The 25,168-nt window shown below is 34.5% G+C and overlaps 2 protein-coding genes and 1 long non-coding RNA gene across 4 annotated transcripts; 2 read left to right on the top strand and 1 right to left on the bottom strand.

The window, feature by feature from the left end:
- On the top strand, positions 1 to 5,662 carry LOC128236689 (uncharacterized). 2 transcript variants are annotated; one of them, XM_052951755.1, is made up of 6 exons: positions 1 to 42; positions 252 to 891; positions 1,151 to 1,210; positions 1,595 to 1,657; positions 3,039 to 3,101; positions 3,991 to 5,662. In XM_052951755.1, the coding sequence occupies exons 2-6, from the start codon at positions 777 to 779 to the stop codon at positions 4,041 to 4,043; spliced, it is 354 nt and encodes a 117-aa protein (XP_052807715.1). In that variant the 5' UTR covers positions 1 to 42; positions 252 to 776; the 3' UTR covers positions 4,044 to 5,662. The 2 variants fall into 2 exon arrangements, with proteins under 2 accessions (XP_052807715.1, XP_052807716.1); XM_052951756.1 differs by having other exon boundaries at positions 11 to 42; positions 521 to 891.
- An 8,367-nt stretch (positions 5,663 to 14,029) lies between these two features.
- Positions 14,030 to 24,907, top strand: LOC128237884 (uncharacterized). The gene is made up of 8 exons (XM_052953463.1): positions 14,030 to 14,149; positions 14,552 to 15,436; positions 15,629 to 15,694; positions 16,770 to 16,829; positions 20,930 to 20,989; positions 22,117 to 22,176; positions 23,222 to 23,281; positions 24,807 to 24,907. The coding sequence occupies exons 2-8, from the start codon at positions 14,563 to 14,565 to the stop codon at positions 24,905 to 24,907; spliced, it is 1,281 nt and encodes a 426-aa protein (XP_052809423.1). The 5' UTR covers positions 14,030 to 14,149; positions 14,552 to 14,562.
- LOC128236690 (uncharacterized) lies at positions 18,171 to 20,493 on the bottom strand. Its single transcript, XR_008261410.1, has 3 exons — positions 19,853 to 20,493; positions 19,107 to 19,510; positions 18,171 to 18,863 (listed from the first exon to the last, which is right to left on the bottom strand). It is a non-coding gene; the product is annotated as an uncharacterized LOC128236690 (long non-coding RNA).
- Positions 24,908 to 25,168: the final 261 nt, after the last annotated feature.

Below are 25,168 nucleotides of genomic sequence, written 5' to 3'. Positions count from 1 at the left end.
CAAATGAATACAGACACGGAAATTATGATTTAATAAAGAAAGGTATGAACCATTCGAATATTACAATTCGTAGCAACCATTCGGCTGTATTAAGCAGTATAATGTTTACTTATGATATAGTATTCATTTCTATAATTAGAAAACTATTATTATAGAAGTCGTACTCATTCATTATAAACTCAGGTGGAAAATAATGTCGAATGTTATGTAAACAATCTAATCTCTAATAGTATACATGTTCACATGTACAGACTTGCAACATCCATCCTGAAGAGTTAATCAAATACTTCTGTTCAACCCACCAGTCACTCAACTGCGGACATTGCCTAGCTAAAGAACATAGAACATGTCATGTTGACATCATCTCTGAAATATCAAGGGGCTTTAAAGGTAAAAAAGAGTAGACATCAGCAAAGCAATTTCCGATTTGGTTAAAGCTCTTCAATACTGTGCTGAAAAGGTTGAAACCAAATTGAGTTTAATAAAAAAGCTGGCTGAAGATGAAATTTCGAATTTACAGGAATATCGCGCTAAGGTAAACTCATACTTCGATGGTCAATGCCCTTATGACGATCATTGAGAAAATGAAAAATATAGATGAAGTACGTCTTCACTCCAAAAAATCCAAATGTGATGACCTTAGAGCCAAGGTTGAAGAAATCGAATCCAAACTTGCACAGTAGGATAAAAACAGTGCCCATTTGTTCATTGAAGTCAAGAGAGCACAGAAACAGGTAGAAATTCTGCAGTTAGGCCTGGCTGACATTAATAAAGAGATGACTTTTCACCGCTACCACATACGAAAGGACCCTACGACTGAAAAACTATTGTCATCAAGCACGGGCCTTGGTACTGTTGAAGAAATAGCGAGTAGCGGAGATAGCACATCGTGTAGGTTTTATTGGTGTATTAATTTTTATGAGCATACATTTGCAAGTAAAAAACATCTATGTACGTCCGTTGGGACAATTTTGAACAAATAAAAATACATCCGCAAAACGTCTTACCTCTTCTTAAAAATCGTTAAACATTTGAAGATATACTCAACTGTCATTTTGTATTATAGTTTTCGTCTTGTTAAACGTTTCTTAGTGTGTTTTTGTTTTCATTTAATGTATGTCATGATGCGATTTATACTTTTTACTTTCAGTCGGCAACGATGGGAGAGGATGTATTGAAGAAATGGTGAATCTTCATGTGTCGACACAGGGTGAGATTAAGAGATTCTATGCTAAAATTTAAAGAATTTTTTTTAGGTCACATTAAAGCTTCTTATTTAATATATATATTTAGATATTTGGCTTTTGTAGTCTTATTTGCTGTATGAGTTTATATGAGCGCTTTATAGTATATGGTTAAGTTATTGTAACGAAATTATTTTAACTCTAAAACAATCCCGACCGTAAAATGTTTTACCTCTTATTACTTGAGTGGAAATTATATAAAGATATACGCAACTGTAAGTTTGTTTGCCACTTTTCGTCTTAAGCTTGAAGTTCCTCTGCCATCTCACAGGAACCTATACATGTATGTCTTAGAGAGTTTATGTTTTCATTTGGCCTATTTTATGATGTGATTTATATTTGTTTCTCAGTCATCAAAAGTTCGGATGAGTATATTCGAGAAAAGACGAAAACTCCTAATGTGAAGAAAAATGGTGAGATTTAGCTGTTTTGAACCAAATTGTTTTTTACTAATTATAAAACAATTAAGGCATCATTCAAGCTTCCTACTTTAGATATTTGGATATTTTGCCTTGTAGTCTTGTACATATCAGTACTAGCGCATATGAGCGCTTTCTTGTAAGTGCTATTGATAAGCTATATTGTGAAAGACCTTTAAATGTTATACCAAGATCCGTAAATAACTTCTGTAACACCTTATCTAAAACCATTGGGCCATTTTCCGCCAAAATGCACATGAACGAAGGTTTCCTGCAAATAAGGTTTTGCCACCAAACACACAGGTTGATTTTACGATTAGAAAGAAATTAGTCTTGTCCGAGACGCAAGCAAACCCAAAGTCCATGAATAAAACTGGTTCCCATGGCAACTAGAAAACAACAACATCATATTCTCAGAGATACAATGCCTAGACTTCTGAGCGTTGTCTAGTATAATTCACTGTACATTTTATACCAACATACGTGGTGATTGCACTTTCAAACAAAATGCATCATGAATGAAGATTCGAATTGCCGTAGAAGACATATATGTACATTAAAGCTGCACTCTCACAGATTGACCATTTTAACAACTTTTTTATTTTTTGTCTTGAAAAGAGCAAATTTTTGCGTAAATATCTGCAAAACAATAATATAAGATTGCTGACAAAAATTATATCGTAAATTTTCATATTTCGGTTCGAAAATTAATGTTTTATGGCTTAAACCGTTACTAACGGTTTAAGAAAAATGCATAAACATCATTTTTTGAACTTATATATAAATATCTGCGGTCTGATCTTTTGTCAGCAGTCTTGTATTACTGGTTTCCATGGACTTTCGCAAAAATTGGCTCATTCCAAGACAAAAAATAAAGAAAGTTAACAAAACGTTCAATCTGTGAGAGTGCAGCTTTAATAATTATAGAAAAGAAGGCAAGGAAACATATTATGGATAGAGAAAAAATGATTACATAAACAATTGATATAGGATGCACGAGAAATAGTTTTCTATAACAAACATATATTTAAACTATGAAATTAAGCTATCTCTTTTAAATCCAATTAAAGGAAGTAACGAAAACAAAACTGTTATTAAAACTCATTTTAATCTTTGAGTACGTTTATTCTTTGTACGTTTATTCAGACAGTTTGAAACGTAACAATATTATGACAGTTGACTTAAAAAAGAAACGTTTTACCCTTTCTTGACAATAATAAATCATGTGAAGATATACTCAACTAATTTTGTGTGCTACTTTTTGCCTTAAGCTTGTAGTTCCCGTGCCTTCCCATAAGAAGTTATAAAGTAGTTCTTTGTGCGTTTTTGTTTTCATTTGTCATATTTTATAATGAGATCTAATCGTTTTTCTCAGTCAGCAACGATTGGAAAAAGTATGCTCGGGAAAAGACGTATACTCCTATTGGACCGATACAATGTGAGGTTTATTTGTTTCTGCTTTCTACAAAATATAATCTACTTTTAATAAATAGTCGAGGTAGTATGCTAGCTTCCTATATTAGGTATTGAGATAATTTGCCTTTGTAGTCTTGCTCATATCAATAATATAATAATATTAATCAGGTTTTTTCATATTGGCACTTTTATGTGTCCGAGGTATTAGCATAAGCCAGAATATACTGCTTAATACCGAAGGCAAAAAAAAAACCGGAAAAGGGAAATCACATAATTAATGAGTATTTAATTAGTTAACTATTTAGTATGCGACGTCATTTTGGTTAAAACATTTTAATACCTTACCTTATTATTGATATTAATACTACGATTTCCCCGGTATCGCGTCAAATACGTAATAGTTCATTAATAAAAGCTCATATGAGCGCTTACAACTGCTATTGGTAAGCTATCTAGTGAAAGGCCTTTATCCGACAAGTTCTGTATACAACAGCTTAAAAAAATCTTCGAATAAAATTTGGCCATTAGACACACAAAAAGCCATGTTGATATTAAAACTAGAAGAAAAATATACTATTGCCGAGAGTTTTGGGTTACCAAATATGAACTACCATTTATTTTAATACAACAATGCGTTCATGTACTTACGTTCTAATGAGTGGTAAAAGCAAAATGCATACATTCCCATTTTACATACGACTCATGATGGCGTGAACACGTTCGAGTCAATGCAAGTTAATAAACAGTGTACAGTACAGAAACTATTACATAATTATGGCTTCTTTTGACCAATCGTCGTTAAATAAGATCCCAGTAAGTGTTGTGGTTACATGTTATGATTCATCATCACCAAACCTCTTTTATCGAAAAAATGATGCCGATATAAACTAGAGTATCTTTCTCTTTTCCAGACAAACAGAGGCAAAAGAAACACTGGCATGACATGTATGGAGACGAATTATGATCAAAAGCAGTTGACATCTGGCTATGCTCTTTATGCTGAATTTATATGTTCTTAACAATTGGATAGAAAGCATGCACAAACTGTATATAGGTAGATAACTTCTTAGGGTGTTTCTTAGCCTTAAAACACTAGCCTTAAAACAAACCTTAGTTTCCTCTAACGTACTAATTACCTTCCCCATGCTTGGTAAAATATGCTATTTTTCACCTTTATACCTTAATTGATATTTTCGTGATTCAAACTTAACAAAGTTTTATGTAACAAAAACCAATTAGCATCAATCTGACAGAATTTATGATGATCCAAATGTTGAAAATATGGCAACGTCCCGGTCATTATGGTGAAGTAGACGCTTTATATCTCCGAGAACAATTTTCTATTTTTCTTATGTACTTTTACATCAAAGGTGTTCGAATTATGAATGAAAGTGTGATAGATGGACTTGTTTAAGGATAGTTGTTCAAAGTAGGTGCACACTAAATCCTGTAGTTTGATTTGACTCATATTAACTTTGTATACCTGATATTTTTACCTACGTCACGCTTGAATTGTCACAAGTATAAATAAAGCATTGGTCAATACAACAGATTACCACCCACGCACGGTGTTTCAAAACTACACTTCACGACAAAATAAAGGCTAACCATGAGTGTGCACTCTACATCAATTAGTGCTGGTACTGAGAAAAAGAGAATCGCAGCATCGCCAATAGATCACGAAGAATTTAAAAAGACTCGTATTGAATCTAATGATAGTGAATGCACCATATCTGACGATGAGTCTAAAGTTTTCCAGTTAAGCGAAAACCAACTCACATCTTTGGTCAACAGCATCGTTACTGGCGTATTATCAAGTCTCCAGCAAAAGGTCGTTTCCTTAAAGCACCTCGTGGAAAAGCCAGTACTCTCGAAACCAAAATATCTGCCCTAGAGGAAAAGATTTATATCCGTTTGAGTAAATAACGACATATCTTATCAATACTGTAGGAATAACTGCTTGAGGATAGCTGGTATCGTGGAATCTCAGGGCGAGTTCACAGACATAATCCTTGTGGATCTGATCAAAGCCACTGGAACTGAAATTTCACTTGATCAGAAAGTTCGCACTCCCATGCTTGGCAAACCTAGGACCATGGGATCCCGCCAATCGGCTTACGAACCCCCCAAGGGATAATATTATTAAGTTTATATCCTACAGGTTTCACCAACAGGTCTACAAGTTGCATACCAAACTGAAGAGCGCTGGATACAAAATAACCCGTCGTTTGTTCAAGGATTGAAACACCTTATGCCTTCGAGTCTTTCAAGACGTGAAAGGTCTTAATAACTTTACTTTGCTTTGCCGTGCAGTATTCTATGTAGTACTACAGTGCAAATTATTGATCAATTTATAAACATTTCATTGAGTTGAATTTATTTATAAACATTTCATTAAGTTGAAGTTATAATTATAATTTAATCCCATTTTACGCTTTCGATATCTAACCAAACCACACGTTGTTTTCATTCTTTTATTGTAATTTAGTTAATAAACCATTCTTAATTAAGTCTATATTAAACAACGACTTGTTGGGCAATGAAGTTTACTGTATGGTATATTGACATAAAAACTTGATTTTATCATGATATTATTTTTATTGATAACATAATTATATGTTTTCTTAAACGTTGCTAAAGGACAATAGTTTCATATACTGACCATGAGCTTATTTTTACCGGTATAACTTAATTTATTGCAATAGCATTTTGGACCTTTTCGAGCATTATTTTTTTTCTTTTTATTAATTGTCCGGAGTTTATCCGGTAATCATACCATTATTTATGTACGATCTGCTTAGCTGTATTGTTTTGTTTTCATGCTTGATTCACTGCCCCTGTTCGTGCCTTTTGCTTCCATGTATGTCTCCATCCAGAATCATTCAAACCGTTACACAAATGGCCTTTTATCTATTGTGGATATATCTCCACCCCCTTAAATACAAATAAGTTAGTCGGAAGGCTTTAGTGTTTCGGTATTCTTGTCGGGTACATGTACTATCTCTGCCACACTGTAAGTATTCGTCTGGGTTTTTGTTAGTAATGTTAGTTCTCATTTCAGGCGGTATTCAACTAAACCCAAGCCCATCTGAACATAATGTATCTGCAAACACTCTTCTGAATCATATGCTCACAGTCTTAGTAATGGGTTAAGCATTATGCACTTGAATATTCATAATTTCAGTATTTATAACCTAAAATTGACATTCTTGAGGTAGAAGCCGAACCATATGATATATTCATTTTCACGGAAACATGGTTATCAGATCGAGTTTCTGACTACGATTTAATGATTCCTAATTTCTCCCTACTATTTCCTAGCGATCGTGTCGAATTGGTGGCGGTGTAGCTATATATGTTCGACAAGGAATCCATGCTTTGATGCGACAAGACCTTAGCATAAATGGTCTTGGAGCTAGAATGGCTTGAACTCAAAGTCGTAAATTACTTGTTGCCGTTTTACATCATATCTTTCCGGTAGGAAACAATGAGTCGTTATCTCGAATTCTTCCTCATCTTGGTCTGATGTGCTTGCGGGAGTGCCTCAAGGCTCTATTCCCGGACCTTTTCTTTTCCTCATCTATATAAACGACATGGTTGATGATATCCAAGCTAACGTTCGTCTCACGTAGAATTGCCAAATTGGGTTTAGAAATGATGATTTTTCATCTTAAACGGATTATTTTGTCTTAGTCAACATCATTTAATACAATGTGTATCTTACTTAACTCCAAAGCAGATATGCTGTAACATCACCAGAAGGCTGGCTATAGCAAACTGAATGTGCACCACTATATGCAAAATACGACAATAATTAGATGAATGGTGTCACTATTGCAGACGAAATATGCAATCTACTTACGTACCTGCTTAGCCTTATTCGATGATTCACACTTGTCCTTGTATCAAAGCATATGAATCAATTAATTTTGAAAATCTAATTACACATTCTCTGAGAAAATAGTACATTCAAAAAGCAAAATAACACATCAGGAATAAATCTATTTGAAGTATTTGCTATTTAACATTAGCATTAAAGAAAACACAAATTAAGAAATCAAAAACAACAATCCTCATACACTCGCTTAATATGCATATTAACAACTTACCAAAGTGTTTTAACATCGGAAATTAAGTAAATTCATAAAGTTTCGACAAATACTTGTCCCGTAAATTACAATAAAATGTCCCGTAGATTATACACTACTACACGTATGTTTTCACATATAACTTGAACCGAGAAAACAGTTCGTATTACAAAATACAACTCGCTGAATATATTTCTGATGATACAAATATTCAACAAATCTTAAACAGCAATGTCCCGTAAATTAGGACATAACGACTCAAACACTGTTTTGTTGTTCCATAAACAGAACAACTTTATCTGGTACCACACAGATTCGTCCACCTTTTCCAGTCGCCTTTGGATCCTCAATTCTTTTATATATTTGATCTCTGTCAACCCAAATTTTATCAGACTTCGTCGGCCATTTAAATCTCTGTACAGCTTTGCCACTGCTTGTCATAAAGTTAATATGTAAATATGTACCGAATCATCTTCATTATCAATTTCAAGCACCTGTCCAATATAACATGTGCCTTCATATTCTGCAACAGCAAAGTCGGACACACTGATTATAACTTTATCCCCATCATCACCACTACGTATCTCAGCATCTTGTGGTGCTTGCAAATCAGGTATGTCATCTCTATATTTCCTTACACAGTTAAATTTCAAAGTAACTTTGTCCCATTTACTATTGGATTCAGCATTAAACCCATCTTCTCCAAAACAATCTTGACAGACACAGCTTGTTGTTCTCATCAACAAGTGATTTATTTTCCTTCTGAGGCAACTGCGTGTACTGACATTGTACCTTTCACGGGCTTTATTTTTTCTTTCGCCTTTCAATTTCTTTTGAGCTTACATCATATTCTTCCTGTGTTACCATCAGGTACTCAATCTCACTCTGACTACATTTGGCCCAAGCATAAAAATCATTCGCATCTTGTATCACTGCTTTCGACTGCTTTACAGCCATATCCGCATTCCTTTTCGCAGTCCCACCGACACCATCACACGCACTTTTCCCATGTCCACTCTCAAAGTAATGCCAGCTTGCCTTGCACCCGTGGGTACGTTCAAAGTTGTACACCAAGTCGAAAATTGACCTATTTCTTTATTGTAATGAAGGCGAATCAGTCCAAAAATGCACAAATTCCAGTCCTGGTACTAGGTGTTTAACTGATTGTATTGTTTTCTGTATTATGGCGGAAACCATAGAAGCATTGTGGCTAAGCACTTCAGACACAAATACCATGCTTTTGTGACAAAGTGTGTTGTTGTCTCCGTTGTAATAGATCAGTGTGGGATGAAGGGTAACCATTGAAGGGTTCCAATATGCCGATTGTATCTCTTCAACTGACTGGCAAGTGTAATTTTCGCTGAAGTCCATTTGTATAAGTGCATGGTTTCTTGGAAGGTTTTATTTCATCGTCTTCACTGAACAATACTGTTCCTTAATCCTATTTACATGTTCCTTTTATTTCATCGTCTTCACTGAACAATACTGTTCCTTAACCCTATTTACATGTTCCACAAACTCTGTAAACTCTTTCTTCATTGTGTCAACAAACTCTTGACATGCCATTTCTATATCAACAATTCGCATTCTTTCTTTTTCGGACTGCATTTTCACCCTCTTCCATTGCTGGTATTTCACCCTCTCTTGCGAAATTGCAGATAACAGTTTATCCAGCTCTTCAGGTTGACTTTTGTTCATATCTACAAAGATGTCTGGACTCGTACTCGATGTAACACTCATATTCTTTAGAGACCGTAGCTTGAAACTTATATTCTGGTGTTTTACACACAGACATATGTTTCTAGACGCGAAATTCACTAAAGTCAGTTCTTTAGGCCTGTGTCTGCAGAATGATGCCTTTGATATTCTATATTCGTTTTCTGCTATGATTTTCAGATGAAGATTTTGCAAATAATCGTTCAATATCCTCTTTGTTTTCTTCTCTCTGCCAACAGTAACAGTATCTCCTTTGCCTGGCATTACACGGGAATTATCGCCTCTCATTAGGAATGCAAATACATCACGTTTTACTTTCTCTGCTCTTGACCGCATAATCTTTGTGTTGGTTCTTTTGTTGCTGATCAATTTTCTTCGACCGAGGGCAGTCATGTCTTGAAGATATTTTCGAAGTCTATATTTCTTGACTACCTTGCCAGTAATGATTGACTTTAACTTTCTAATTTCATTTGGGGTTTCAGCAATGGTATTGTTCTTGTGTTAAACATTCAGCATAGATCAATTTCTTTCTTACTTCTGTGGCCTGTTCTGGGTGTATTCCACAACATTTCAATAGTGAATCTGTTTTACGTCTAGGAGTTGTCGCCTTCTTGCCTTTGGACTGTTCAAAGCGTTCAATTCTTTTCTGGGCTGTTTTCAGTTTCCTCTTTAATGTTTCATTTTGGTCTTCTAGCGTTTCTATTCGTTTGTATGTTCTTTTCAATGCGCGTGACTGCCTTTTCTTTTTAGTTCCTCGGTTACTTGGTCCAGGCATCTGATTGTAGAACTGCATTTTTACTGTCAATACATCTTCACTTATTGTACTACACCGTTATCATCTTCTTCATTAGTCATGGCGTGATTTCCAATATTTGGACTATTTTTACTGGTTGGCGCTTTGCTAACAGTGGGGATCTCGCAGTTCCCATCACGATTTTTCTTGTGTTTGTAATAGAACTTTTTGGCATTCTTTCTATTCCTTTCACGTCTATTTTCCGCTTGTTCATCTGCTAGAAGCTCTGTAGGTTTATAGTAGATTTTGACCCTTTCCCTCTCCATTTTCAGCCATTTGTCACCTAACTGCTCTTTTTTCTATGCACGGTACTCTTTCATGCGTTCTGCCTTTGACTTAGCCATCATGAAATTGAGAGAGGAGTACTATTTTACCTTTAACCAATATAATAATAATGCAAAAACCCACATATTCTTGCCATTATTTTGTATTGTAAGATAGAATATAATCAAACGTATGCTTGCTGTATTAAATAATGTTGGTAGTAATATACTGAGATATTATATTTGTACATTAGATGCTTATTGTTTGTCTCTAATTTACTCTAAAATTATTCTAATTTACGGGACAATGATGTAACCAGCTATATCATTACGAGTTTTCACCTATATTAATTTGTATTGATATTTCAATATTTAAAATATATTAAACTTTTAGAATAGTCTAACTTCGTGTCTAAATTCTCTATTAACTGCAATTCACCATGACAAACTATACACAAGCTTTGAGAGTGTGTACATGAAAATGAATCTTTAATTTTAAAATTATTATCTAATGAATTTCAGAATTTGACCGGGAATATAACAGTATTATAGCATGCAAATACCACTTTATTGTCTGTATGGCAACCGTAATGAAAAGGAAATGTATTTTCTTAAAGCAACTGTCGATTAAAACCATGAGGGTATAAACTTCTAATCTACGTGACAATTGTTCTAATCTACGAGTCCAACGTTTGGTATGAAATTACATATAAGTATGTTTCATTTTGCATTCTGATCTTGGTATATATTTATCTACAGCATGTCAGTCAACAAACAAACATCAGGATACAAGTTTATCGTCACAAGATAATTATAATATGCAAGAACGGAACTTACCCTATTTAAACTTTCCCGAACTTGTACATTTCATCAACAATATGGCGACTGATCACGTGAAATTGTCTTCCGGTTGCTTACTAAAAGATGAAATGTGGTCTAAATAACGAAAAGAATGTAAATTAAAATGAAAATAATGAGTTTTCGAAGGGGTCTGTCTCGTAAATTATGTCCCGTAAGTTATATTTTCAAGAGAACAACAACTTTCAAATTATTACCAAGACTATATTTTCGAAACATATGGATTTCACTTACCATTTCCGTAACCAAGTATATGCCAGCGACATTTTACAGCTGGCATTGATATAAAGTGCCGGTGTATGCAAATGTTGTCATTTAAAACATGAAATTCTCGTAGAATAGAAAGCATTTTATCATTTTCCAAAATCTGAAAAACGTTGCCTATTATAAGTTTGTTATCAACGTTGGTTTAGAAAACATGTGTGTTTTCATTTGTTCCAAGTTTGAAAACACAAAATTGACATCGGACCTGTACATGTACTACGTTTGGTATGACATTTTCATTTGGACTCGTAAATTAGACATGATCTGGCGACATATTGTAATTGAAGAAAAAAAAAAAACGAAATGCGGTGAAATTAAATATGTTTCTGTTTTTATTGAAGCCGCTACATCAAGTTCTTCACAAATAAATTGCAATTCAAAGCTAAAACAATTCATATATGAACTGAAATATAAAACAAAATAAGAAATAATGGCTGGCGACATTTACTTTTTTGGACCCCCTAGGTTATTCTATGAAACATAATCTTCGCTAATTAAAGAGTAGTGCTTATATTTTTGTCAGGATTACCCATTGTCTTAAAAAGAACACTCTACATACAGGTAATGATGTGTTAGTCTCTTGAAATGGCCAATTGAATGCTAACGACACTAATTGGCAATTCTACGTGAGACAGGGAAGACAGTAGAGATATGCAGATGATACTAGCCTGTACATTGTGGTCGAGACACCTGAAGCTTCAGCTGCTGTAATCGATGCTGATCTTCAGAGACTACTTGGTCAACTAAATGGCTTTTCACTTTCAATCCTTCCAAAACAGAATCAATTGTTTTCTCTAGCAACGTGAAAGAGGGATTTCGTTTTCGTTCTCACAAACATCTTGGTGCCGGCCTTTCTGGTGATGCTTAAAGGAACGATCATATCACTTCCGTTCTCGACAATATTTATGAGACAAGCTACAGAAACAAGCTCAGTAGCAAAAAGTTTAAACATAAACCCGGTTTAATGACACTGGGTAAACGACAAAGACATAGAACATAAAATCACAAACAAGAAACATGGAAGAACAGCACAACACTCCACAAACAGCACAGTGCATACATAATATATATATATATATATATATATATATATATATATTTATATATATATATATATATATATATATATATATATAAAACTAGGTATGTTTATCAAGAATTGTTAGGTACCGCCTTGGAACGTTCAGTAAAATGTAAATTACTGGAGATTGGGTATCATGCGTTCCCTTAAATTTATACTTTCTCGTGCATGCCTTGAAAATTGAATATTAGCTTCATAAGACCACTTTTGGAGTATGGGGACGTTCTCGAAAACAACAGCTAACTTACAGAGTGAACTCGAGGTAATCCAAACGGAAGCAGCGAAGATAGTTACCGGTGCCACTAAAGTGTGTAACATACAGGGTCTTATTGCTGATTTGAAGTGGAACACCCTTACAATTAGAAGAAAAAACATAGGCTTGTTCTTTGTTATAAGATGAGCAAAGGCATGCCAACCAAATATTTATCGTCGTTGATTCCCACCCAGTCTCAGGTCAGATATCTACTTAGAACCTCTGAACACGTTACCCTACCAGCGTGTCCGTCCAGTCATATGCATCAGCATTTCTTCCTGTTACAGTCCGAGATTGGAACTCCATTCCAATAGGAACAAGGCAATCGGCAACAGTCCAATGTTTTAAAAACAAATTTTAAACACACTCGACAAAACCGTCTCCACTTTACAATGTCGGTTCGCGCCGCAACCAAATCATGCATTGTCGTCTAAGACTTGGGTGTAGTTCGCTTAACCATAATCTTCACAGAAAAGTATCATTGACTCTCCTTTATGTACATGCATCGCAATTGAAAAAGATTCCCATTTCCTCATGATATGCCCTTTATACTCCACCAAGAGAAAGCGATGTTTTAATGACCGTCCTTGTGCACCAACCATTTATAATTCACTTTTTGGTGACGATCGCCTATTTTTGAACAAAACCAGAACATATTTCTATGTGTACAAAGGTTTCTATCAAGTTCAAGGATATTCGATGCTTGATCGGGTCCGTTCGGATAGTGTTCTGTGTCGGGGGCAGTATGTCATGCATGAGATGATAAACCTATTATGTAGCTACATGTGTTAGAAATGATAACAGCATACAAGCAAATATATCACACATCTTATTTCAAGCAATTTTCTTACACCTTGAACCCACCTAACCTAGACTAAAGCCTATGTATATAACCCATGTGTGGGGCGACTTTGTAGTGTTGCGAGTGTGTGTTGTTTCGACTACTGTTACCTGAAGGATCCCGAGTATTTTAATGCCATTGTACTAGCATTTGGGCTGCTATCAATTAGACAGTAAGGTGGCAGAAATGTTTGTGTAGTATGTTTCTTGAGCAACCGAAACTATATGAAACATTTTGAAAGAGGACAAAGAAACTAGGCATGCAGTTCCATATTTTGTCCAGAAACGTTTAAAGATGTCATAAGATTTAAACAATAAAGTGCGTGAGAAATGTGAGAAATTATATATGTGTGTGTGGGGGGGGGGGGGCTTCGTACACAACTTGACTCTCTCTTGAAATGTGTTTGTCTCGAAACCTTCCGTGTTACAAGTTGTGTTATTTTTAGGAGTTTTGATTATAGAAAGGTAGTAAATATTGGCATAACTTATAAGAAAAAGCATTTGAAATTCCATGTCACATTTACTCACATTATTAGTTCGGAACCAAGCACTTGCATTATAAGCGAATTATTATCTTTGTAAATAAATTGTGTGTTCTGAAAGTCATTCTTTGTGACTTTATGTATGTTAATTGACTGTTTCCTCCTTGTGGCAATCATAGTGATATACACATCATCATAAAAAGCGTAAAAGTGTCACTTATTTATTTCCTAAACCATTACTACTTCTTCAATACCTGTTTAACGAATCAATGTTATCGTATCATATTATAAACCAACATTTCTACGTTGTGACGGAGTTGAGCCGGTGTGAGTATAAGTGTACCTGTATTGATTAAATTATAGGACAGGTAAGCAACTTTCTCTTTCAAAACTCGCAATGCAGAAATGGAATTCATGATTTAATAAAAAAAGGTATGAACTATTCTCATATTACAATTCGTAGCAAATATTCGGCTGTATTGCCCAGTTTTAAGTTTAATAAAGATATGAATTTAATTTCTATAATTAGAAATCTATTGTAATATAAGTTGTACTCATTCTTTATAAACTCAGGTGGAAAATAATGTCGAATGTTATGCAAACCTAATTTCTTACAGTAAACATGTTCGAATTAATCACGTTGTGTGTAAATGTGATTTGTTATGTGTGTACATGTATTTGTATATCGAATAATAACTATTGTATATTATGCATTGATAAACCGATTGTTTTATAAAACCTCTTTTGAAATTCATGATCCATACAAAATTTTGTGGTGTATCCAAAGATAGATTTGCTCTCGTAGTAAATAAAACGACTGCAGTTCTTCTATAGTTTGACGTACAATGGAGGTATCCGGTAAAAAACTCCAGACAGATGCCTCTGTCCTGGACACGACGTTCTGCCAGCCCTGCTCCCAGGAAGGGGAAACCCTGCCAGCCGAGGCCTACTGTACTGTCTGCAGGGAGTTCATGTGCTCTGTTTGCACAAATGTTCACAAGAAACAAAAAATGTCGAAGTTTCATGCACTCTTGGATAAGAGTTCTATGCCGACAGCTATGCAGGGAGAGTCAGATGCACCACAAAGCACCGAGGCTTGCAACATCCATCCTGAAGAGTTAATCAAATACTTCTGTCCAACCCACCAGTCACTCAACTGCGGACATTGCCTAGCCAAAGAACATAGAACATGTCATGTTGACATCATCTCTGAAATATCAAGGGGCTTTAAAGATCACAAAGAGTATGCAGACATCAGCAAAGCAATTTCCGAATTGTCTAAAGCTCTACAACACTGTGCTGAAGAGGTTGAAACCAAATTGAATTTAATAAAAGAGCTGGCTGAAGATGAAGTTTCAAATTTACGAGAATATCGGTATAAGATAAACACATACTTCGATGACAGAGAAAATGCCCTTCTTAAGTTCATTGAGGAAATGAAAAGTATCGATGAAACACGTCTTCACTCCATTAAACCAAGATGTGATGACCTTAAAGCCAAGGTTGACGAAATGAAATGCAAACTCGCAGAACAGGAGAGAAACAATACCCAGTTGTTTATTGAAGTCAAGAGAGCTCAGAAACATATCGAAATTCTGCAGTCCGGGCTGGATGACATAAACAAAGAGATGAATTTTCATCGCTACAAGCTGCGAAAGGACCCAGCCACGGAACGAATGTTGTCATTAAACACGGGGCTTGGTACGATACACGAAGAAGGTAGGTGGCATATTTATGTGCACGTTCATTAATAATTAACAGACTTAAACACAAACAGAGCGTTAAACGTTTTACTTCTACGTAATTGTTGTAAGTCGTATGAACATAAAATCACCTGTAATTTTGTACCTCTGACAGGTGGGTGGACAAATATTTATAAGTTTGTTTTTACTTTCATTTGGAATTTTGTAGTCTCAGACAAGACCGATTCGGGACGGTATCACCAAGAATGGAATGAGCCTGAGGCGATACAAGAATGTAAGGTTAAGGACCTGCTATTCAAAATTTTATTCTATTCACATAGTATTATATTCACATAGTATTCGCCTTTTTAGTTTTTGTTTTTTTAAATTGATATAAGGACTGATGTTAGCGCCCTTTGTCATGAAAGCACTGGTTGTTAAGACAACAGAAAATACATATAATCTTGTAAGAAATCAAAAGTCCCAGAAATTAAAAAGTATATATATAAGCAACGATTCATCTTTATCCAAAACAGTCCGTTCATGTACTTTTGTACCTTCTGCATTTTGCAAGCAAAATGTATTCAATGAACGTGCAATTGTATGATAATACGTTCAAATGAAGATTATTCATTTAAACTCTTTGTTCGTTTGTTAAAGGCAGTTTTGAACATTATAATCTTATCATAACGGACTTAACACATAATTGACCTTAAAATGTGTTACCTCTACTTAATTACTTTGAACTTATATGAAAAAATACTCAGCTGTTACTTTGTTTGACAATTTTCGTTTTAAGCTTTTAATTCCTCTGACTTTCCGTTCGTATGTATACAACAATTTCTTAAATAATGTGTTTTGGTTTCTTTTGAAATATATATATGTAACAACAAACACACATGGCCTTCAATATCGGCTATCAGTTAAAACACTGACGTCATTTCAACCAGTTTTGCACCGATGACGTACTCGATGCCATTTATATAGTTTTTCCATGACACGATACAAGTTATTATACAATTTAATAAAAAACGATAATGGGGAAGTAACAAAAATCATCACATGATTATATCAACATTATATTGATGTATAGAAATATAACTTTGTTCGTCTGTAAAAGGCAGTTTCGAACATAATAGTCTCATCATAACGGACTTAACACAAGATCGGAACTCAAAACGTGTTTCATTAACTAAATTATTTAAAATTTTATGAAAACATACTCAACTGTAACTTTGTTGCACAATTTTCGCATTTGGCTTTTAATTCCTCTGACTTTCCATACGTAGGTATACAATGTTTTCTTTAATGATGTGATTAGGTTTCTTTTGAAATATATTATGTTGTGATTTATGTTGCTTTTCGTTCAGACACATACCTTCCGGGTTACGACTGTCAAAAGGATATGGACTGCGGAAAGAAATGTGCAGGTAACATGCTAGCTTCTTTTTAAGAATTTAAGCAAGGAGGCATGGTTAGCTATATGGCACCCGGACATTATTTTGTAGGGCTTACAAGTATATGTTTAACCAAAATGTTGTACAATACGTTATAATTAATTAGTATAATACTTAAAACTAGTTGATTTCATATTGGCCGAGTAATTTGTCCTCAGTCAACAAAATTTGCCTTTCCCTTCGGGCTCAGCCAAATAAATATATCCTCGGACAAATAACTGGGCAAATATATAATCACCTAATTAATAACATTATAATATTTACATATTATAAATCTACAGAGAAACGGATCAAAAACAAATTATCTTCCATTTTTCTTCTTGCAGATGTTAACTTAATAGGGTTTTAATTGACCTTACGACAGGATTTGATCGACAGGTCCTATCAGCCAATCAGAATGTAGGGCTGATAAGCCGTGTTGCTATCCGCCATTTTGTCCGTCAAACTGACCAGAGTCCGTCATATACATGCGCTGGCAATTCCTCGCCTTTTTAAGTATTATGGTAAAAAGGTGTTGTCATGGCACTTGTAATTCGGATACAAGGTAGCCAGGCCGACTAAAGATGGCTTCCAATTCGTTCCGTATTCGAAACCAGCGAGTTATTTAGATAAATGCAAGTGCTGTATCAGACTCTGTGGAAGACCTCATCAACAGCTGAACTTGGAAATTTTGAAACATCGTTCAAAGGCGAAACATCTATACGTCTGTACAAACGTATTTTTTTTTAAACAAAACTACTTATTTCAATCCACTCAAAATTTATTTAATACTGAAATTGTCCGTGCATGACCTAAATAAGTGTTACTATTTTTAAACTATAAACATCGTACATTTATGCTTTGGCTTGTGTTGTCAAATCGGCATTAATGCCCATTTAATATCCGGTTCAACATTGACACGATTGATTTCATTCAAGATAGAGGTATTTTTGTTGATACCGTTATGTAGTTTTTATAAACTGCTTTGCTTTCAAAGTAAATCAGGAAATATCGTACAACTAAATTTTTGTCCGAACCATCGCTTGCTTCCGAATCTCATCTACTCGTATGGTTCCTATGTAAACAATGGCTTTTCTAGCTGTCATTCCGACACATTTCATAGATTTCTTATTTTCATATCAGCACTTTGTCGACGGGAAATCCAATCAAGAAAACCCTGACCCTCAAGCAGCTACTGTATTTGACCAGCTCACACCAGCTTGGCCTCCTCCAAAACTCAGTTAAATATTTGAGCCACCAAAACAAAACGAGAACAGATCGGTCTGAATCGTTAAGGTATTATTTTCTGTATACCAGTAAAACATTTTATTTCACTGTACATTTAAATCAATTATTATGTTCATTAGAACTTGATTCTGCCAAACATGTGCTGTAAAGACTTAGACTTATTATGAATAAAGAACAAGTCAAACATGTACATATTTTCATTGTTATTCTTATATTTTGGGCCATTTACGTAAATCTACAATATTTAATGATAGTTCATCCAATGTTCAGAGTCCGGATCACATGCACACTCGATTAAGAGTATTCTTAAAGTTGCACTCTCACAGAATTCTAGTTTGACACTTTTTGTCTCAGAATCGGCTTATTTTGGCATTCTTTAAATTAAGACCTAATATATAAATCACAAAGCAAACTTCTCCGAGCCAAAATATGATAAATGCAATCGAATCCTGTGTAAGTTGTCAAAGTGATCAATCTGTGAAAGTGCAGCTTTAACAGTGAAAAATAACTTCTGCTAATGCTATATATTTTAAAATATATTTGCCATTGCAATAAAGAGATATTCACCAACAATATCATACATAAACACCAAAGAAATATCAAAGTTTAAGTAATGTTTGCAAAACAACAATGTATTTAATAAATCTGATATTAAATATGCAACAACTGGTGTTATACTCCAGAACTGAAGCTAACATCATAGAGGTACATCCTTCCAAGAATCCATCAAAACAACATGCTGAACAACTTCAAGAACTCTCTTCAAAAGACCACACTTTCCTGAAATAAATAAAAGATGCCAATATTAAAATAAATCAGTTACATGTATTGTTAAATATTTTAATACTAGCTGTAAATGCTACTGCCTTTGATGTTTGCTTTCTACATGTATATCATAATGAAATATTGACAAGATAATAGCTAATGTTTTGTGGTTGTTGTTTTTCTCTGAACAAATAGTCCATTACGTTTGTACAGCAAAGTAAAACCAAATGTTATAAAAAGCTTTAAAATAGGTCCTACCGATTATTTGTAAAACTTGTCATCACTGGTTTTCTCTTGCGGTTGACATTGCCTGGACTGGCAAATATCATGTGTGTGTGGGGGGGGGCGGTTTCCGGTCTTATGTTAGGTCCCCTGTGGTGGTAGGCTTGTTGAAGACAATAATAAGGGGACTTCCTTATCTCCATCAATCAGAATACTTTAATGGTGTCAACGGTAAATAGCAGGAGACCCTCCACCAGCCTTAACCGGTAAATGGGGGGAGGGTAGTGTGTGTGGGTTAGAACAAGCTGCCTGCCCGGTCAGCTTAGTTGGTTAGAGTGCCGGGCGGTTCTGGTGGTTGTGAGTTCGAGCCCCACACCGGGGGCACTTTTCCTCCCAGGTCTACTTTTACAGCCAGAGTGTGTGAACATGTTCCAGAATTTCTGTAAGAACAAAAGTCAAAGCATGTGAATGTTTGAGCAATGCAAAAGTTACAGATTGGTATCACCCACGATTGTCACTTGTCAACTATTACATTATTATTCATAAGGGAGAGTGTTCAATCGCTTAGATCAGAAACTTTTTATGCATAACCCCAATAAACCATTTCTGCTCATACTATAGAATAAAAGGTTATACTGTATAGCTGGCATGTAACTGTTATTTAATGTCACTTCCGGGTTCCCCATTCGGGCCATTTATGATTTACTCATATTGTGCGATGATTTAATCTGTGTTTCAACAATACTGTAAGAAGGACCGGTGTTATTAAAAGTTAAACTTACCCTTGTTTGCATTTACATTATGCGTCACACACACGCTTTTCCTTTGTATCGATGTCAATATTGACAACATGGCGGCTATCCGATTTTCTCTGACTTGGATATATTTCACCCCGTAAATGTTAGATATCGTCATTTTCTAAAGATATATCGAGCCTTCCGATGTAGCAGCCAGTTACAAATTCCTTTGACTTTTTTTCGCATTGTAATTTCACATTTATGATAATTTGTCAGGAATATCGGAAAGCGAAAAGACACTAGACGCCATTACTTCCTCGTTTGTTTGACGGACATAGACAGAGTTCGCTCCCTTGATATCAGGGGGCGTGGCTTAGAAGCCGCTGTCGTAAGGTCAATTACATCGCATCAAAATAGGGATTAAATAATAAAATGAATTTTAATAAAAAAAATCGTGGGAGTTTATTGTTTTGAAGATTCACGTGTCCGGAATTTTACATAAAAATAGTACTAATTGAATCAGTCACGGTTTAATAAAGCGCAACATATACGGAAAGAAAAATGATGTACATCTTATCTGTCCTTAATTTAGTCTCCGTTTCTTTTTCTTAACACTGGTAAATACATGAAACAACAAACACACATAGCCTTCGATATCGGATGTTAGGTCAAACACTGACGTCATTTCAACCAGTTTTTACCGATGACGTACTCGATGCCAGTAAGGCAGGTTTTCCCTTGTTGACGCGATACAAGTTATTAGACAATTTAATAAAAAACCGACGAAGAGGGAGTAACAAAAAGCATCACTTTATTCTATAAACATGATATTGATGTATAGAAATATATCTTTGTTCGTCTGTAAAAGGCAGTTTCTAACATTATAGTCTTATCACAACGGACTTAACACATGAATGGACCTTAAAACCTGTAACGTCTACCTAATGATTTGAATTCATATGAAAACATACTCTGTCAGCTGTTACTTTGTTTAACAATTTTTGTCTTGTGCTTTTAATTCCTCTGACTTTCCATACGTAGGTATACAACTATTTCTTATATAATGTGTTATGGTTTCTTTTGAAATATATTATGATGTGATTTATGTTGCTTTTCTTTCAGACACAGACCTTTTGGGTAACGAATATCGAAACAAGGACGAACGTAAGAAGAAAAGTGCAGGTAACATGCTAGTTTGTTTTTAAAACTAAGGGAGTCTTCATAATTGCTATAGGGCTGATATGAGCGATTACAAGAAGGCATAGTTAGCTATACGGCACCCGGCCGTTATTTTGTAGGGCTTATTAGAATGTTTTCAACCCAAATGTTGTACAATATGTTATCATTAAGTAATACAATACTTAATAACTAGTTGAGTTCATTTTGGCCGATTAGCCTGTCCGCTGTCAGCAGAATTTGCCTTCGCCTTTGGGGCTCAGCCAAATACTTCTATCCTCGGACAAATAAATGGGCAAATATAAAATCACCTAATTAATAACATTATAATATTAACATTTTATAAAACTACAGAGAAACGGATCAAAAACGAATTATCTTTCGTTTTTCTTCTTGCAGATGTTAAGTTAATAGGGTTTTAATTACAACGCATCAAAATAGGGATTTAATAATAAAATGAATTTTAATAAATAAATCGTGGGTGTTTATTGTTTTGAAGATTCACGTGTCCGGAATTTCACAAAAAAAATAGTACTGATTGAATCAGTGACGGTTAAATAAAGCTCGATATATACGGAAAGAAAAATGATGTACATCTTATTCATCCTCAATTCAGTCTCCGTTTTTTTCCATAACACTGGTAAATACATGAAACAAACAACACATTTGGCCTTCAATATCGGATATCAGGTCAAACACTGACGTCATTTCAGCCAGGTTTGTACCGATGACGTACTCGATGCTATTAAGGCAGTGTTTCCATGATGCGATACAAGTTATTATTCAATTTAACAAAACACGATGAAGAGAAAGTAACAAAAATCAATTATTATATCAACATTATATTGATGTATAGAAGTATATCTTTGTTCGTCTGTAAAAGGCAGTGTCGTACATAATAGTCTTATCATAACGTACCTAACACATAATGGGACCCAAAAACGTGTTTCCTCTACTTAATGATTTGAAATCTTATAAAGATATACTCAACTGTAACTTTGTTGAACACTTTTCGAATTAAGCTTTTAATTCCTCTGATTTTCCATACGTAGGTATTCAACTTTTTCTTTAATTATTTGATTTGGTTTCTTTAGAAATATATTATGATGTGATTTATGTTGCTTTTCGTTCAGACACCCACCTTCGGTGTTACGAATGTCAAAAGGAGATCGAATGTGAAAAGAAAAGTGCAGGTAACATGCTAGCTTCTTTTTAAGTTTTTAAACAACTAAGCATGGTTAGTTATATGGCACCCGGTCATTATTGTGCAGGGCTTACTATAATAGTTTGAACCAAAGTCTTGTACGATACGTTATAATTAATTAATACAGTACTTATTAACTATACATAGTTGATTTCATATTGGCCGAGTAATTTGTCCTCAGTGAACAGAATTTGCCTTCACCCTCCTGGCTCAGACAAATTTATCTAACCTCGGACAAATAACTGGGCAAATATTAAATCATCTAATTATTAAATATTATAATGTTTACATTTTCTACATAGTAACAGTTCAAAAACGAATTATATTTCGTTTTTCTTCTTGCAGATGTTAACTCAATAGGGTTTTAACTACATCGCATCAAAATAGGGATTTAATAATAAAATGAATTTTAATAAAAAAAATCGTGGGTGTTTATTGTTTTGAAGATTCACGTGTCCGGAATTTCACAAAAAAATAGTACTGATTGAATCAGTGACGGTTAAATAAAGCGCAACATATACGGAAAGAAAAATGATGTACATCTTATTTGTCCTTAATTTAGTCTCCGTTTCTTTTTCTTAACACTGGTAAATACATGAAACAACAAACACACATAGCCTTCGATATCGGATATTAGGTCAAACACTGACGTCATTTCAACCAGGTTTTTACCGATGACGTACTCGATTCCAGTAAGGCAGGTTTTCCCTTGTTGACGCGATACAAGTTATTATACAATTTAATTAAAACATGATGAAGAGGGAGTAACAAAAAAGCATCACTTTATTCTATAAACATTATATTGATATATAGAAATATATCTTTGTTCGTCTGTAAAAGGCAGTTTCTAACTCTACCTAATCATTGGAATTCATATAAAAACATACTCAGCTGTTACCTTGTTTGACAATTTTTGTCTTCTGCTTTTAATTTATCTGACTTTCCATACGTAGGTATACAACTATTTCTTATATAATGCGTTTTGGTTTCTTTTGAAATATATTATGATGTGATTTATGTTGCTTTTCTTTCAGACACAGACCTTTGGGGTAACATTAATGACAAGATGGACGAACGCAAGAAGAAAAGATCAGGTAACATGCTAGTTTCTTTTTAAGAACTTAGGTAGTCTTCATAATTGCTATAGGGCTGATATGAGCGATTACAAGTAGGCATGGTTAGCTATATGGCACCCGGCCGTTATTTTGTAGGGCTTATTAGAATGTTTTCAACCCAAATGTTGTACAATATGTTATAATTAATTAATACAATACTTAATAACTAGTTGATTTCATATTGGCCGAGTAATTTGTCCTCAGTGAACAGAATTTGCCTTCGCCTTCGGGCTCAGCCAAATACATATAACCTCGGACAAATAACTGGGCAAATATATAAACACCTAATTAATAACATTATAGTATTTACATTTTATAAATCTACAGAGAAACGGATCAAAAACGAATTATCTTTCGTTTTTCTTCATGCAGATGTTAACTCAATAGGGTTTTAATTACATCGCATTACAATAGAGAATTAATAATAAAATGAATTTTAATAAAAAAAATCGTGGGTGTTTATTGTTTTGAAGATTCACGTGTCCGGAATTTCACAACAAAATAGTACTGATTGAATCAGTGACGGTTTAATAAAGCTCGATATATACGGAAAGAAAAATGATGTACATCTTATTCATCCTCAATTCAGTCTCCGTTTTTTCCATAACACTGGTAAATACATGAAACAAACAACACACTTGGCCTTCAATATCGGATATCAGGTCAAACACTGACGTCATTTCAACCAGGTTTGTACCGATGACGTACTCGATGCTATTAAGGCAGTGTTTCCATGATGCGATACAAGTTATTATTCAATTTAACAAAACACGATGAAGAGAAAGTAACAAAAATCAATTATTATATCAACATTATATTGATGTATAGAAGTATATCTTTGTTCGTCTGTAAAAGGCAGTTTCTTATATTTGAATCATTGACTAATGTGCTTGTCCCTGCAGTTTCATTGTATTGTTGGTTGCATTTTCATGGATGGACAGATGATATAGAAATCTCGAAATACTGCCTAATTAAATACTGTATCTTTATAACTGAGCATTAATCATGCAGACGCTCTGACTTTAATATTCCCCATTCCTTCCATGATATTGTATAAATGAAAGAACATATAATATAAAATAAAGATGAATAAGATGATTAATCGTGTTCCCACAAATCGTAGGAAAGCAGCCGAATCGTCATCAAGTCGTCTTTATGAAACACCGGTTAAGAAGGATGGCGACCCGTCAGATTGTTATAGCGAGATCAACGTATCACAAATAAGCGACGGTACGCATTTGAGGTTTAGTTGATGATTGCCAATTGAATGATGCAAGAATCGAACACCATGTTTTATTTTCATAAACAATAAAAATAGACTGTGTTCATTTTCTATTTTCTAATTAAAATGCATCGTAACAAAAGGATAGAATACAGAATAGAAATTAAAACACTTGGCATTTTTGAACAATGATTTATTGTATTTGGTTAGAAACTGGCCGATTTTAATGCTATTTTACTGCTACAGCACATATGACCATTTATTTGCGGGTATGCCTTCCAGGTGAAAGACTTGCGCATTCAAGTTCCAACAGATACCTTAACACTGTGGTCATTTATGACAACTACAATGAGTGTGTGTCTCCCTACGAGTGTGTCGAGTAAATGTTCTAAAGAGGTACTGACTTTCGATTTAGTGCAATAACACAATCGTAATCGTACAAAAAATGGCAGTTTACCTAGAGTAAAGGCTGGCAACCCTAGCCCAAATCGTGGTTCAGTTACACAATCGAGTATATTTTGGACTTGCCAAACACAATGTACATGTGGGAAAATGATCCAATTATTTCCTTTTTTTCCGTTCCTTTTGGTTTTTATTCTACAGTTGCATATCTAGTAAAGTATTTATCTTTGACTTGACCAAAT

Source organism: Mya arenaria, chromosome 6 (assembly GCF_026914265.1).
Source record: "Mya arenaria isolate MELC-2E11 chromosome 6, ASM2691426v1".
NCBI lineage: Eukaryota > Metazoa > Mollusca > Bivalvia > Myida > Myidae > Mya > Mya arenaria.
This window is presented reverse-complemented; position numbering and strand designations above follow the sequence as displayed.